Raw genomic sequence first — 14,831 nt, forward strand, 5'->3', positions numbered from 1 at the left:
AATCTCCCCAATGATTACGAAAAAGACCACCTCCTCCCGCATTAGCATTATCATGAATGAAAGCTCCGTCGCAATTGCACTTTATCCAACCAAAAGCCGGGGGATTTCAAAAGACTTCTTTAATAGAGGAAGCCTTAGGAGGGATGATGTTAACTTTGAATTCTTTGATGAAAGAAAACTCATGCATGTTGATATAGGAAGCTTTGAGAGACACATTACTGAAAATTTACACTTGTGACATAATTCAATCAATAACATAGATAGCGGAAGGCTTTCTGCTATGGTGCTTGGCGGAATTTCTGAGCTGTCAGAGGATGAACCCTCACATTGTTAGAATATAATAGTTATTCTTAAAATGTTATTTTATATATTTTATCATTTTATTAATTTTTTTTGATTTTAAAATTTTAAAAAATTATGCTACTTCAAATAGTTTTTCATAAGGCTTAAATAGTCTTTTGGTCCCTGTAAGTTGGCGTGTTTTTGATTTTTGTCCCTTTATCTTATTTTTCTTAGAAATGGTCCCTGAATGTTAAAATCCTTTTAGTTTTAGTGCGTAAAATTAAAATTCGCTGAAAAATTCGAAGGAAAATCTGCAAGAAACCTGCAGATTTTCTTACAGATTTTTATTTTAGGGACTAAAATAAAATGAAATTCAACATTTGAGGACTTTATCCCCAAAAATAAAAATATAGGGATAAAAAATAAAAACACGCTAACTTACGAAGAATAAAAGACTATTTAAGCCTTTTCCATAAAAATCTTTTTTGAAATATAACTTTTAAAAAAAATTATAATTTTGACTACGTTTTGATCTTAAATAATATATGTTTATGTTATACGATGTTAAAATTAATCTTTTAATTTAGAAAAAATAAACATTAAAAAAATTAATTTTATAAAATTAATTTTTAAAAATAAAAAGAAAAAAATTCATTTTTTTAAAACTTTACAAACGGATTCGCAAAAGCACATTTGTCCTAGTTTATTCAACTGACCTATTTATTGCAACCTTGAAAAACGTTGAACAAATTACAGCCTTTCACAACGCTTATACCATTCGTTATTACCAGAGGAAGTGAATTTGGTTTTGCAAAACAGTCAGAAACAAGTTATAAAAACAGTGGAATGCATAGTTATTTTCTGAAACATAATTCTAATGAGAAATATAATGTCTTCATCCATATGTCATCATTCCTTATTGTTACTTCTCATTTTCTTTTTTCTCCAGGACCCCACCCAAGCTATCAAAAAAGTAAGTTTTAATTTTTAACCTATAGTTTTGTTACCATAACTTATAACATCATTTGAATTCATTTCATTGAATTTTTGTTTTAAGTTTCCTTATGTTTTTTTTTCATGATGTGTTTTTGTTAGTCCTATGTTGTATACTTAGGACAACAATCTTATGGTTCAAGACTTTCAGCTCTTGATGTTGAATCTGTCACAAACTCTCATTATGCCATGCTTGGTTCATACATTGGAAGGTAAAGAATTAAACCTTATTTTCGTGATTTTTCATAGAAAAATTAATGAATTAATTATGGATTTATTTTCCTTAAACAGCACCGAGAAGGCGAAAGAAGCAATATTTTACTCTTATAATAAATATTTTAATGGCTTCGCCGCAGTGCTTGATGAAGATGAAGTTGCAAAAATTTCAAGTAAGATTTGTAACTTTATTTATCTTATGATTATAATGCATCATCATCCATATGGTCATTTAAATTTTAAATTTTAACATATAGTTATTTTAATCAACTCTTTGTATTTCTTGATGCAGAGAATCCAAACGTGTTATCAATTTTCTTAAACAAACCAAGAGAACTTCACACAACTCATTCATGGAATTTTCTTGGATTAGAAAGAAGTGATGGTATTTCAAAACGCTCAATATGGAGCCAATCCGAAGGAGAAGATATAATTATTGGAAATTTAGACACAGGTAATGAATTTTGATTATTTATTTACTTATATTATTTATTTATTTATTTATTTATTTATTTATTTATTTATTTATTTATGTACAATGTGCCTTATGAGATATGATTTGAAGCATTAGATAGACATTATTATTGTTTTCTATAGACATTTCATATATATATGTTTTCACTCACCACTTAAGGTTAATTATCAATTTTATTCATTTTGTATAAGTTTTTTCTTTACTAAGCCTCTTGGGGAAGTTAGCATCCCTTCAACAATTTTTTAACATATAAATATAAAACTGTAATTATTCATAGAAATGTGTTTTTGAATAAAAATATGTATTTAAATACAAAACTATAATTAAAATAAAATCAATGCTGAGTAGCTAGCTTTTAGAATTCAACCACCACTATATTAGTTAATAATTAACTGAAAAAGTTAAAAACAAACTCCCCTAAAAATTTGATCAAATAGTAAGCTAGCAACATCAACGGCTGATACACATTTAAAATCAGAGCCGTCTCAAATTTTTTAGAGGTCCTGTGTAAGAAGTTGAAGTTATCTTCAGTTGAATTATGATTTTTTTAAAGGGTCCTATTTAAGCGTAAATTAGCAATGAAATATATAATAGGATGCCCTTTTTGTCATAGCTTAAAAATGAAAAAGTGTGAGGCCCTGTGTTGTAGCTAGGTCGTGTTGCACACCCTCAAAGACGACCCTATTTAAAACTCTTCATTGTATGAATGATCGGATATTTTGAGTTTATAGCTCAAACCGGCTCCATATCTGACAATTGATCTTGAGACTTGCAGTACTTCAATTACACCGCTCTATTCTTTTGTACAGGAGTATTTTTAAGGACTTTTGCGGACTTTTATTTAGCAATATATCTTTATGGAAGATATACCACACATTCACTCAAAAGCTTAAGATGATAGGTGAGTGAGTTCTCCCACTTATAAATGCCCAAGTCTCCACATTTATAACCAAATAGGTGAGTGGGTTAGGAGGAGCATAAACATTGGGTCAAAAGCAACACCTAAGTGAGAGACACCATATATTCACTCAAAATTTTAAGGTAACAGCTGTGTGGGTTATCCCAAATTAGCTTTCTACATGTACAAATTTCAATGGCTACAATTCCTTTTCCTTTATCGAGAATAAGTTTACCATTACTAATTCTAAATTTTGATATATTTGATTTGTCTAACTCTCTAAATAGTTTTTGATCATGTGGCATGTGATTGATACAACCACACTATCCACTAACCAACATTCACTTGGGCTACTACATATTAAACACATTGCTACAACCAAATCCTTCTTTACTTTTTCCTCTTGGTCATCTGTGGCTTAAGCCTCATTACTTTGTTGAAAATTTCTTCTACATATTCTCGTGTGATGCCATAGCTTGTTTCACTTTCCACAAATTGCATAAGGTCTTCTCTAAAATTTTAAATGAATTTAATCAAATTTTCCATAATGCTTGTGTACTTGCTAAAATGTACAATGAGCGGTAGCCCTGTCCGTGGAGGATCATATGATGTTTTAGGGTATTTGAATGAGTCAAGAGTTCTCCTAAATATGGGTTGTAGATGTCTCCTATATGTGTTTTTTGAGGGAACATGAGACCATTTTCCTATTCTCCAAAATATGGAACAGAGTGGGACGAATCCTCATTCCACCATGGATGAAACATTTATTCCTCCTTGACTATTTCTCTTGGCCGTTATTCCTTATCCATGTCATAGACATGTGTGATAGGTGGTGTGAATTATGGGTTTTAACCCATGCCCTATCAAGCAGTTCATTTCAGGCGACCCAACCTAATTGGGCGATCAATAGATCTATATCAAGCAGATATTGCCCATGTGAAAGAGCTCTCTTGACATTAATCTACATGGTCCCTTGTCACTTTCTCATACCTCTATTAGGGCCTATCAAAATTATCCCATTCCACCGTCTCTCACGTGTCTCTTTGTTGTCTACCAACCTTATACTAACGAGACTTCTCATTTCTGACGTTATGTTCGTCCTTTTTTCTATATTTGTGACGCTGTCTTCTTCCTCTTTGCACCATTTGTGACAAAGTCTTCTTCCTATTTGCACCATTTTCAATGTTATCTTCTTAATTTGTGCACCATTTCTGGCACTGTTTTATTATTCTTTGCACCATTTCTAACGCCGTCTTATTAAATGTAGAATTGTTTATATTAATTATTAGTATTTGTTTTCTCTATTTGTCATAGCATATCAGGTTATTACATAAATATTTTTTTTATAAAAACATGTTTTTCTGTATCTGATTGTTATAGCATATTAGATGATTATATAAACTTGTTATTTTCTCTATCAAGTTGTTATAGAATATTAGGTTGTTATAGAAACTTGTTATTTTGTCTATCAGGTTGTTATAGAAACTTGTTATTTTGTCTATCAGGTTGTTATAGTATATTAGATTGTTATAGAAATATGTTATTTTTATATTTGTTTGGTATAATTTATATGGCTAATGCCAATTTTGAAATAATTTATCTGTTGTATTTATTTATTTTTGAATAATTTTATGGAGATGGATGATAATGAATTCGAATTATGCTCACCTTCAAAAGTCTTCAATGGTCTTGAGAATACGTCGAGGGAATGAATTACTGTGTGCGTTGATGAACTCAAACCTGAGACTGACAAGGTATTTGATACTTTAATAGAAGGAAATAATTTTTATAAAAGTTAAGCACATGCGGTTGATTTTAGTGTGGATAGTTTGACGTCAAGTGGAAGTATTTTCTTTGCTCAAAGAGTCGAGTCTTTGACTAATTCTTTCAAATTTCTTGAATAATTTTTCAAATCTTTTTGCGTGCATTCTAGAGTTTCATAGCTTCTGATCTGCTCCTTTATTATTTGCTAACTTTTTGAAGTCTCCCTATTAGCTCTACCGTAAGAAAATAATATATTTTTATGAACACTATTTACACTATTTATTGATCTTAAAAATTGTGTTTTTCTAAGTATGAGTATTCCATGTGAATGACCTTCATAAAATTGTGAAACTTCATATTTATCCTCAATAGTTCTCTTAAAAACAATTCAGGAATTACATCCCTCCCGTGTCAATTTTCTTTATCTATTTTAGTCAAATTATTTTCATTTATAAGCAATTCCTCTGTGTCTATCTTTTTCTTTTTTTCCCTCTTTAAAACCCTGTTTTGAGCAAAGAAAATACTTCCACTTTAAATCATATTTATTTTTTGTTTTTGTCAAACTGCACATACGTTAACCAACACCATGTGCATAAATTTTATAAGAATTACTTCTTTCTATTAAAATATCAAATACTTTGCCAATAACATGTTTGAGTTCATCATCACACACATGAATCCATTCCTCCGACGTATTTTCTATATCATTGAAGACTTTTGAAGTCGAGGCTAAACTGACTTCATTATCATCCATGTCCATAAACTTATTTCTAAAAAAAATAAACACATCGAATAAATTATTTCAAAATTGACATTAGTCATATAAAGTATATCCTACAAATAGAGAAAATAACATTTTTCTATAACAATCTAATATACTTTTAACAACCTGATAGAGAAAATAACATGTTTATATAACAACCTAATATGTTATATATAATAACCTGGAAAAAAATAATTTTATAACCTAATATGCTATAACAACCTGATACAAAGAAGAAGACGATGTTAGAAATGACTTATAATTAACATAAACAACACCACACTTAATTAGACGATGTTAGAAATGGTGCAAAAAAGAAGAAGACAACATTGAAAATGGTGCAAAGAAGAAGAAGACGATGTTGGAAATGGTGCAAAGAGGAAGAAGACAACGTCACAAATGGTGCAAAGAGGAAGAACACGGTGGTGGAAATAGTAAAAAAGTAGAAGGCAAAAAGGTGCATGAAAAGAAGAATAAGTAGCGCTAATGAATTTGACAGTGGAGGAGAGAAAAAGTTGAGTGAGAAAAAAAGTAGCAAGATATTTATTTAACATATGAGGTAAATCTGAGCCGTTAATTCAAATCCAATAGTTATTATTAAACGTCCCATATATATATATACCCAAAATCCCAAAATGTGGAACTGAGAGGGACTAATCGTCCTTCCATCATGGGAAAGCAATTATTCCTCCTTCACTATTTCTATGGTTGATGTTCCTCAACCACCTTGTAGACACATGTGATAGGTGGTGCGAATCGTGAATTTTAAGCTAGACTCTGTCGGGCAGTTCATCTTGGGCGGCCCGACCCAATTGTGTGACGCATAGATTTATTTCAAGCTACTACCACTCGTTTGTAGGAACTTGCCCGATGTTTATGTACCTTTTCTCTTGTCACTTTTTTTTGAGATACCTCTATTATGACCTAGCAAAATTATCCTGATCTAGCTTGCAAGGAAGAAATTCTCTATTTTTCTTTCCATTACAATAGGTGGTGTTTGGAGTTGCTTTTTGTATGTTAAATTTCTTCTTATATTTATTTTCCACGCTCTTTTCTCCTTTGATTTTCAATTTAGCTTGCAATACCCCTTGTACTAAACATTCCACCCTTTTCATTCTTCTTTATTCTTGGGTCTGCATGTCATTTACAAGTGATGCCAAGGTAAATTTTGACTTGTCTTTGAAAGTGATAGTTGCTTCAAATCTTCTGTGTAATATCACAAGTATTTTTGAAACTATTCTAGAAATAAAAAATTTAGATCCAAGCAATATTACTTTGTTAGCCACGCTAATAAATTTATTTGCATACTCTTTAATTGTTTCACAGTCCTTATTTTTTAAAAAAACTCAAAATTCTATGATTTTCACTGAGTTTTCCTGTTTATGTTCCAAATCTGTTGCTTGCTGGATTTCAGTGTTAATTGGACGTGATACAAGTTTTGTTTTCCGTTCAACCGGCGCGAAATTGTTTTAGATCAACAACAAATGGCAAAAGAAAAAATAGTATCGCAAATCACAAACAATAGAAACTACTAATATAACATGATTTTAGATTAACATTCAATAAAAACAGACAACTTTGCTGCATCACAAGTCACAACACTTTTTATGGTTATTTTGAAATTTATATAGTCTCTTATATTAAAACTGATTTTTATATACAGACAGTGAAACACACATCCAAACTCTTATCAAATATTCTATAACTTGTGATAGGTGTTTGGCCTGAATCAAAGAGCTTTAGTGATGATGGATTTGGTCCGGTTCCAACCAGATGGCGTGGAATTTGTCAAGTTGACACAAATAATACCGATAATTTTCACTGCAACAGGTTTAGCAAAATGTTTTATTTTTAGATTTTTTTTTTAAATAGTCTACTTTTCCGCCTTATTTATGAAACAAATTAATCCTTTTATAAAGGATGTAGCAAATATATATATCTTACTCTTTTTTTAATGTTCATGATTGATAGAAAGCTTATTGGAGCAAGATATTTTTACAAAGGCTATTTAGCAGATCTTGGGGATGCTAAAAATGTAACCTTCAATAGTGCACGCGACCTCGATGGTCATGGCACACATACTTTATCAACAGCTGGAGGCAATTTCGTAGAAAATGCAAGTATATTTGGCTATGGAAATGGAACAGCAAGTGGTGGATCACCAAAAGCGCGAGTTGCAGCCTATAAGGTGTGCTGGCCGCCACTTGCTGCTGGTGGCGGATGTTACGAAGCAGACATTTTGGCTGCTTTTGAAGCCGCTATTAGTGACGGTGTTGATGTGATTTCCGCATCTCTGGGTGGTACTCCAGTTGAATTTTTCGAAAGCAGTGTTTCTATAGGATCTTTCCATGCTGCTGCTCAGGGCATTGTTGTAGTAAGCTCGGCAGGAAACACAGGGCCTTCTCCCAGCACAGTATCTAACGTAGAACCATGGTCCATCACAGTTGGTGCAAGCACAATGGATCGATCTTTTACTAGTTTTGTTACACTTGATAACAAGAAAATACTCAAGGTATGTTACTAAGCAAACTTCGATTTTTATATAAAAATGTTACTGTTATATGATTATATCACAATGATGTTCATTCTCTTGATTTTTAGGGAGCTAGCCTTTCAGAATCCAACTTGCCACCTAACAAGCTTTACCCTTTATTAAGCGCAGCAGATGCCGGAGCTCATAACGCATCTTCAGCTGACGCGTAAGAATATTTCCTAGCAACCTTTTTAGAAGTTTTGTTTAGTGAATATCAATTCTATCTTAATCTAATTTATTCCAATTTTGTAGTTTGCTTTGCAAGACTGGAACTCTTGATCCGACAAAGGTTGAAGGAAAAATATTGGTTTGTCTTCGCGGTGACAATGATAGAGCTGACAAGGGTGTGCAAGCTGCTCGTGCTGGCGCTGTTGGTATGGTTTTGGCTAATAACAAAGACGGAGCGAATGACATTATAGCTGATGCTCATGTGCTTCCTGCTTCACATATTACCTTTAAAGATGGAATCTACCTTTTTAATTACATCAACTCCACCAAGTAATATATGATGGATAAATTCTTAATATAATTTTACGAACATGATCTTGATTATTCTTACATAACATGTATGATACAGGTCTCCTATGGCTTCAATTTCTAGAGTTGAAACACAGATGGGTGTGAAGCCAGCTCCATTTATGGCTTCCTTTTCATCAAGAGGGCCTAATCCCCTTGATCCATCAATCCTCAAGGTTAAATATATGTTAAGGTTATTTCTTACAAACTCATGTGAATTGTGTCATTGTAATGTTGGTTTTGCGTATTTCAGCCCGACATTACGGCTCCAGGAGTTGAAGTAATTGCTGCTTTTAGTGAAGCTGCATCTCCTTCTGATCAACCATCTGATAAACGCAGATCTTCTTACAATACTTTGTCAGGAACATCAATGTCATGTCCACATGTTTCTGGCATTGTTGGTTTAGTTAAATCTATTCATCCCGATTGGAGTCCCGCTGCTATTAAATCCGCGATTATGACCACAGGTAACGTAGATTTTTTATTGAACTATATGGTTTTGGACTCCAATTTATCGTACAATTTTATTCTTAATCTTAATCTTACGTTGCAGCAAGAATAAAAGATAATACTGGAAGACTTATGTTGGAGTCGTCGCTGCAAAATGCAACTCCATTTGCATTTGGTGCGGGGCATGTCCAACCTAATCGCGCAGTGGATCCTGGACTTGTTTATGACCTAAATATTACCGACTACATGAACTATTTGTGCAATCGTGCCTATAAAGGTTCTCATCTTAGTGTGTTCTACCGCAAGCCATACACTTGTCCGAAATCTTTCAGTTTAGTAGATTTCAATTATCCAACAATCACAATTCCTAACTTAAAAATTGGACAGTCACTAAATGTGACGCGTACACTTACCAATGTTGGGCCCCCAAGCACATACGTGGTTCGCATTGCAGCGGCTCGCGAGGTTTTAGTCTCTGTTGAGCCTAATGTATTGAACTTTAAGGAAAAGGGTGAAAAGAGAGAGTTTAGAGTCAGTTTGAGTTTGAGGCCTCTAACTACGAATAATAATAGTACTGGTGATTATGTATTTGGGAGGTTGGATTGGACTGATGGCAAGCATCATGTTAGGAGTTCTATTGCAATTAGGCCACAAAACTGAGGTTTCTATCTTACTATTTTCTTTCTAGTCCATACACAGTTTATTGAGGTGTGCAAGTTTCTTGATAACTCATAAAGTGATTATATCAATATACATGTTCATATGGCTTACATGTTTCCGGTTGAAATACCTTTTATTAGGATATGATTTGAATCTCTGACGAAATAATCCCGTTCAAATTTTACTCATTTTCCAACTCTAATTATTATGGTCACTTTTTCTGAAAATCAAAGTGTTTAAATTATACTTTTATGAATTATTTTTTATTTTTATTTTTGGTTAGGGCCGAAGCCCAAAAGAAAAACAACTGAAAAGCAAACTCTTGGGCACAAGAGATATAATATATTTTTAGAGTTGAATTCAAATTCAAAACTTTTAATTCCAAAAAGATTTCTTGAATACTTCCTAATTCAAAAAATATATATTTATATTTAATGATTTTTATTAATATTTCAAATTTTAATTTTAGTCCCCTATTAAAAAAAGACATATTTTAGTCGTTAAATTTTTTTTATGCATTCAATTTTAATTCATGTTATTTTCTAAAATTTTGAAAACGGTTTAATTATCCTTTAATTTTAAAAATTTTGAATAATTTTTTTATACATGTTTAGAATAATGTAAAACATTTATTTACTAAATTTTAGAATTTTTTTAAAACGAGAAAAATTAAATATGAATTTTTTAAATTTTAAAAGATAACGATAAAAAGTAATGTAAATCTCAATTTAAAAATCAAATTTTAAGTTTTTTGCAAAGAATTTTTTAAAACGTTTTAAACATGTCTGCAAAATAATCATTAAAAAAATATACATTAGTTTAACAGTAGGGACTAAAACTACGTGCAGCATAGACTAAAACTACATGCATAATAATTTTATAGGGACTAAAACATGTCATTTTTTTATAAGCACCAAAAATAAAAATTGGTATTTTATAGAGACCAAAATATATTTAACCATAATATTAATTATTAAATTATTTAAAAAGGTTAAAGGTAATGCACTGACAGTGTAAAAAAGTCCAATAGAAAAAAATTGTTTTGTCATGTCATATAAACTTTTTAAAAATTACAGTCTGATTTATCCTGATTCATGATTGTGATTGGTTGACAGTGTAAAACTTTTTATATTGTCATGGCATCACCCATTTTCTCTATCAAAAATACCTTTAATTATTTTTTATAGAAAGAAAAAAGTTGTATAATGAAACAATAAATAATTAAAGGAATTATAAAAAAAGATAAATAATTGTATGACAAGAACAAATCACAACCGGTTGCTCACTAATCACAACAATCCGTATGGGAATAACTACGACTATGTGCAAGAGATCTGTGGAAGGAATATGGAGACTACCTTGCATGTTTTTCGAGATTGTCCTCATGCTATGCAAATCTGGAAAAACAAAATTTCAAAGAATTTTATTAGTAGTTTTATGCAGTTGGATCTGATAGAGTGGGTGAGCCTTAACCTTGGAGCTAAAGGAAATGGTGGGCAGTAGATGGGAGGAGTACTGGACATTGGCATATCATTGCTTATGGATGTGGAGGAACAAAGAATTGCATGTTGAAGATTTTATTTATCCTCACAATATAGTCCAGCAGGTAACTTAAATGGTTAGAAATTATGAAATGACCAAAAACCAGGATATCTTTGTTTCAAAGGTGAGCACTACTTTGGTTATGATTGGTTGGAGTCCACCTCCGAACTCTTGCTTTAAATTAAACACAGACGTAGCAACTAAGGATTTGATTACAACAGGGTGTGGTGGTGTTATTAGAGACACTAATGAAAATTGGTTGGGAGGTATTCATGGTTGAATTATTGGGGGTATTTGAAGGCCTTAAGTACACTCAGAGATTAGAACTTCGAAGAGTGGAGCTTAATATCGACTCTGTTGCAGTTGTGGAGTCTATTAGAAGGGTTCCACAAATAGTTTTGAAGAGCATGCGTTACTTCGTCAAATTTGAAGATTGATTGATCTTCATAAGGAGGTGTAAGTCGTTCATATTTATAGGAAGGCAAACAAGTGTGCCGATGCTTTAGCAAATGATGGTTGCTATCTTGATTTTAATTGTATCTATTATGAATTTTCTCTTAGTCACATTGGAGGGTTATTGTCAATTGTTTCCATGGGAATTTCCCATCCTAGATGGTTGTCATTGTAATTTCTTTCCTTTTGGGCCTTGGCCTTCCTCTTATAAAAAACAACAACAAACCTTCTCCCACTAAATGGGTCGTCTACGTGGATCAACTTGCGCTATAGTATTTTATCCAAGACTATACTTCTATCGAAATCGTTAACCTCGAGATCTTTGTTAACAACTTCTCTTATGGTCTTTCTAGGTCTTCATTTCCTCCTAATTGTTGATTTATCTCCATCTAATATACTCTTTTTATCACATATTCTACATGTCTTCTCTCTACATGCCTAAATCATCTAAGTCTATTTTCAACCATCTTCTCTACAGGTGCTACCCCAACCCTCTCTGTAATATTTTCATTTCTAATCCTATCCTTTCTAGAGTTACTACACATCCAACAAAACTTCCTCGTCCCTACTATATTTACTTTATTCTCGTGTTGATTCTTAACGGCCCTACATTTTGTCCAGTACAACATCGCATGATTTACATTCCCTTCTATTTCTCCATCATTTTGTAATATGGACTCAAGATATTTAAACTTTGTGAGTTGGGGAATAATACGGTTTCCAACTTTCACCTCTAGAATATAAACATTTCTTCTTTTGTTAAACTTACATTCGATATACTCTGTCGTACTTATGCTTAAGCGAAAACCACGTGTTTCTAAAGCTAGTCTCCAAGTCTCTAATCTCTCGTTTAAATCCTCATTTGACTCTCCAAGTAGGACTATGTCATTTCCAAATAAAACCCATTTCGGTGCTAGCTCTTGGATGTATGATGTGAGTACATCCAAAATTTAGGTAAAATGGTAGGGGCTTAGGGTTGAACCTTGACGCAAACCTATTGTAATGGGAAATCATCGGTTTATCCACCTTGTGTCCGGACACTAGTCAATGCCACATCATACAATTCTTATAGCTCAAATATATTAAATCCTAACCCCTTTCTTCTATAGGGCTTTTCCATAAAATCTCACTCGGTACTCTATTATACGCCTTCTACAAATAAATAAAAATTAAGTGCAAGTCTAGTTGATTTATCCAATATTGCTCCATCACACGTCGTAGTAGATATATCGCTTCCATGGTCGATCTTACAGGCATAAAACAAAACTGATTTTCAGTGACTTGATTCCTTTTTCTTAACCCCCGTTCAATCACTCTTTTTCATAACTTCATGGTATAAACCATAAGTTTAATCCCCCTATAATTTGCACAATTTTGTATATCCCATTTATTCTTATAGATTATAGCTATAGTGCTTATTCTCCATCCATCCGACATTTATCGAGTGTTTTGAAATATTTTTAGCACGAGAGAGTGAGGAATGAGATATTTCTCATGTTTGTAGATGTCAAAAAGTGAAAGGAGAGGTATCTATTTATAAGACAAAGGTTGGTACAAGAAAGGAAACAATCCATGTGCCAATTAAATGTTCCAATCGATAGTGTCTATAAGCCAATCGATTGGATGATCAAAATAATCGATTGTAAATACCCATTTTGGAAAGTTTGGATATAGATTCATTTCCTTTCATTAAGACAATGTCACACTTAATTATGTACATTGTTTTCACTTACCCAATCGATTGAGAATATGTTCCAATCGATTGGACAATTCAAAACACTAGTCCAAATTATTCTGTCAGCTCCTGATTCATATTTGTCTTCATGTTTGTCTTCAATACATATTTGTAAGTCATCATAAATAATTTATCTTCTTGAGTTGTCATCATCAAAGCCATAAAAGGTTTAGGCATGGATAGCTTGGCTTTGATCAATTCCTGATTTACATGAAAACACATGGTTCCATTTTTTTCCTTTTTGATGATGACGACATATATCTCATTAAGGTGGCAAAAGAAAATATAGGTCAATATTAATTTGAGTGGTTAAACTCCCCCTCAAATAAGTTGAGAGTATACTTTACTCTTCGTAAGAGTATACTTCTCACATTTTCTCATGATAAAAAAAAGGCGTGTAAAAGATGCAAGTTCAAAAGATCAAGAAGGTCAGTTGGTCGCTTTGAATCTACTTTTGGATAGAAGAAGTCAGATGCTAGAAATTAAATCACATGCTTTGAATTCAAGGATTCAGGTCACTACAAAAACGAATGTCCCAAGCTCATACAAGACTAGCCCAAGAAGAAAGTCTTTAGAGGGGAGAAGAAAGGACTAATGGCTATCTAGGATGATTCTGATTCTTCAGAAGATAACTCTGAGGAAGAGAAAGAAAATGTGGCGCTGATGGAAAGCATAAAAGCATTTGATCTTAAGACTCATTCAAAATCAGAATATCTGAGTCAATCTCTAAAGAGGTATTTCCTGATTTATATCGTTCTAAATTAGAATTATGCTTATATGATATTCTGGAAAAGTATCAAAAGCTTCAGAAAAAATACAAGGATCTAAAACAAGTCCATGTATCTGAATCTGCAACACATAGTAAGCTTGAGAAAAAAATTCTCCACTTTAAATGAAGAAAATTTAATTCTTAAGAATAAAAACTCTTCCCTTAAAATCAAGAGTTCTAAACTTGAGAAATAAATTCTTTCAAAATCTTTTGTAGATTTTGACAAATCTTTTCAGACATTTTTGGCTAAAAACATAGATAGAAGTAAAATGACTTTAATACTTTGAGGTTAGTAGAAATGGAAGAAGAGGAGTTGTTTATGTGCCTAAAGAAAAACTTATTTCAAAACCTAAGGCAAAAGCAAAAGCTCTTTATTCTCATTTCTCTTATGCAAATGCATAACATGATTATTCTGCACAGAGATCCAAATTCACTAAGAACTCTGGGAGAACTAACCAGAAAGAACCCAAAAAGAAGTGGGTACCTAAGGACAAGATAGTATATGTTTCAGCATCCTTAGAAGCTACGTTAAAACACCAATCATGGTACCTGGACTCTGGATGCTTACGACACATGACGGGAAGAAGGCATATGTTCCAAAGCCTGGAACTTAAGTCTGGTGGCTTCGTGGGTTTCAGAGGTGATCAGAAAGGAAAGATCATAGACTCCAGAATAGTTGGTAATGGTTCTCTCCCTTCTATTACTAGTATTTTAATTTTTGATAGATTAATGCATAATCTATTGTCCATAAGTCAATTAAGTGACAATGGTTATGATATAAT

At 32.4% G+C, this 14,831-nt stretch overlaps 1 protein-coding gene across 1 annotated transcript; it reads left to right on the top strand.

Moving 5' to 3' along the window:
- Window positions 1-1,043: 1,043 nt before the first annotated feature.
- LOC131637030 (subtilisin-like protease SBT5.4) lies at window positions 1,044-9,745 on the top strand. Its single transcript, XM_058907599.1, has 11 exons — window positions 1,044-1,255; window positions 1,378-1,487; window positions 1,567-1,664; window positions 1,784-1,945; window positions 7,107-7,221; window positions 7,363-7,903; window positions 7,993-8,090; window positions 8,177-8,422; window positions 8,502-8,616; window positions 8,694-8,907; window positions 8,994-9,745. The coding sequence occupies exons 1-11, from the start codon at window positions 1,160-1,162 to the stop codon at window positions 9,548-9,550; spliced, it is 2,352 nt and encodes a 783-aa protein (XP_058763582.1). The 5' UTR covers window positions 1,044-1,159; the 3' UTR covers window positions 9,551-9,745.
- Window positions 9,746-14,831: the final 5,086 nt, after the last annotated feature.

The sequence above is a fragment of the Vicia villosa genome, linkage group LG1 (assembly GCF_029867415.1).
Source record: "Vicia villosa cultivar HV-30 ecotype Madison, WI linkage group LG1, Vvil1.0, whole genome shotgun sequence".
Lineage (NCBI taxonomy): Eukaryota > Viridiplantae > Streptophyta > Magnoliopsida > Fabales > Fabaceae > Vicia > Vicia villosa.

Coding starts and splice junctions, on each gene's coding strand:
- LOC131637030 (XM_058907599.1), top strand. CDS start 1,160: ATGAGAAATATAATGTCTTCATCCATATGTCATCATTCCTTATTGTTA. Junction 7,222..7,362: donor GATAATTTTCACTGCAACAG/GTTTAGCAAAAT, acceptor CATGATTGATAG/AAAGCTTATTGGAGCAAGAT. Junction 8,908..8,993: donor ATCCGCGATTATGACCACAG/GTAACGTAGATT, acceptor CTTACGTTGCAG/CAAGAATAAAAGATAATACT.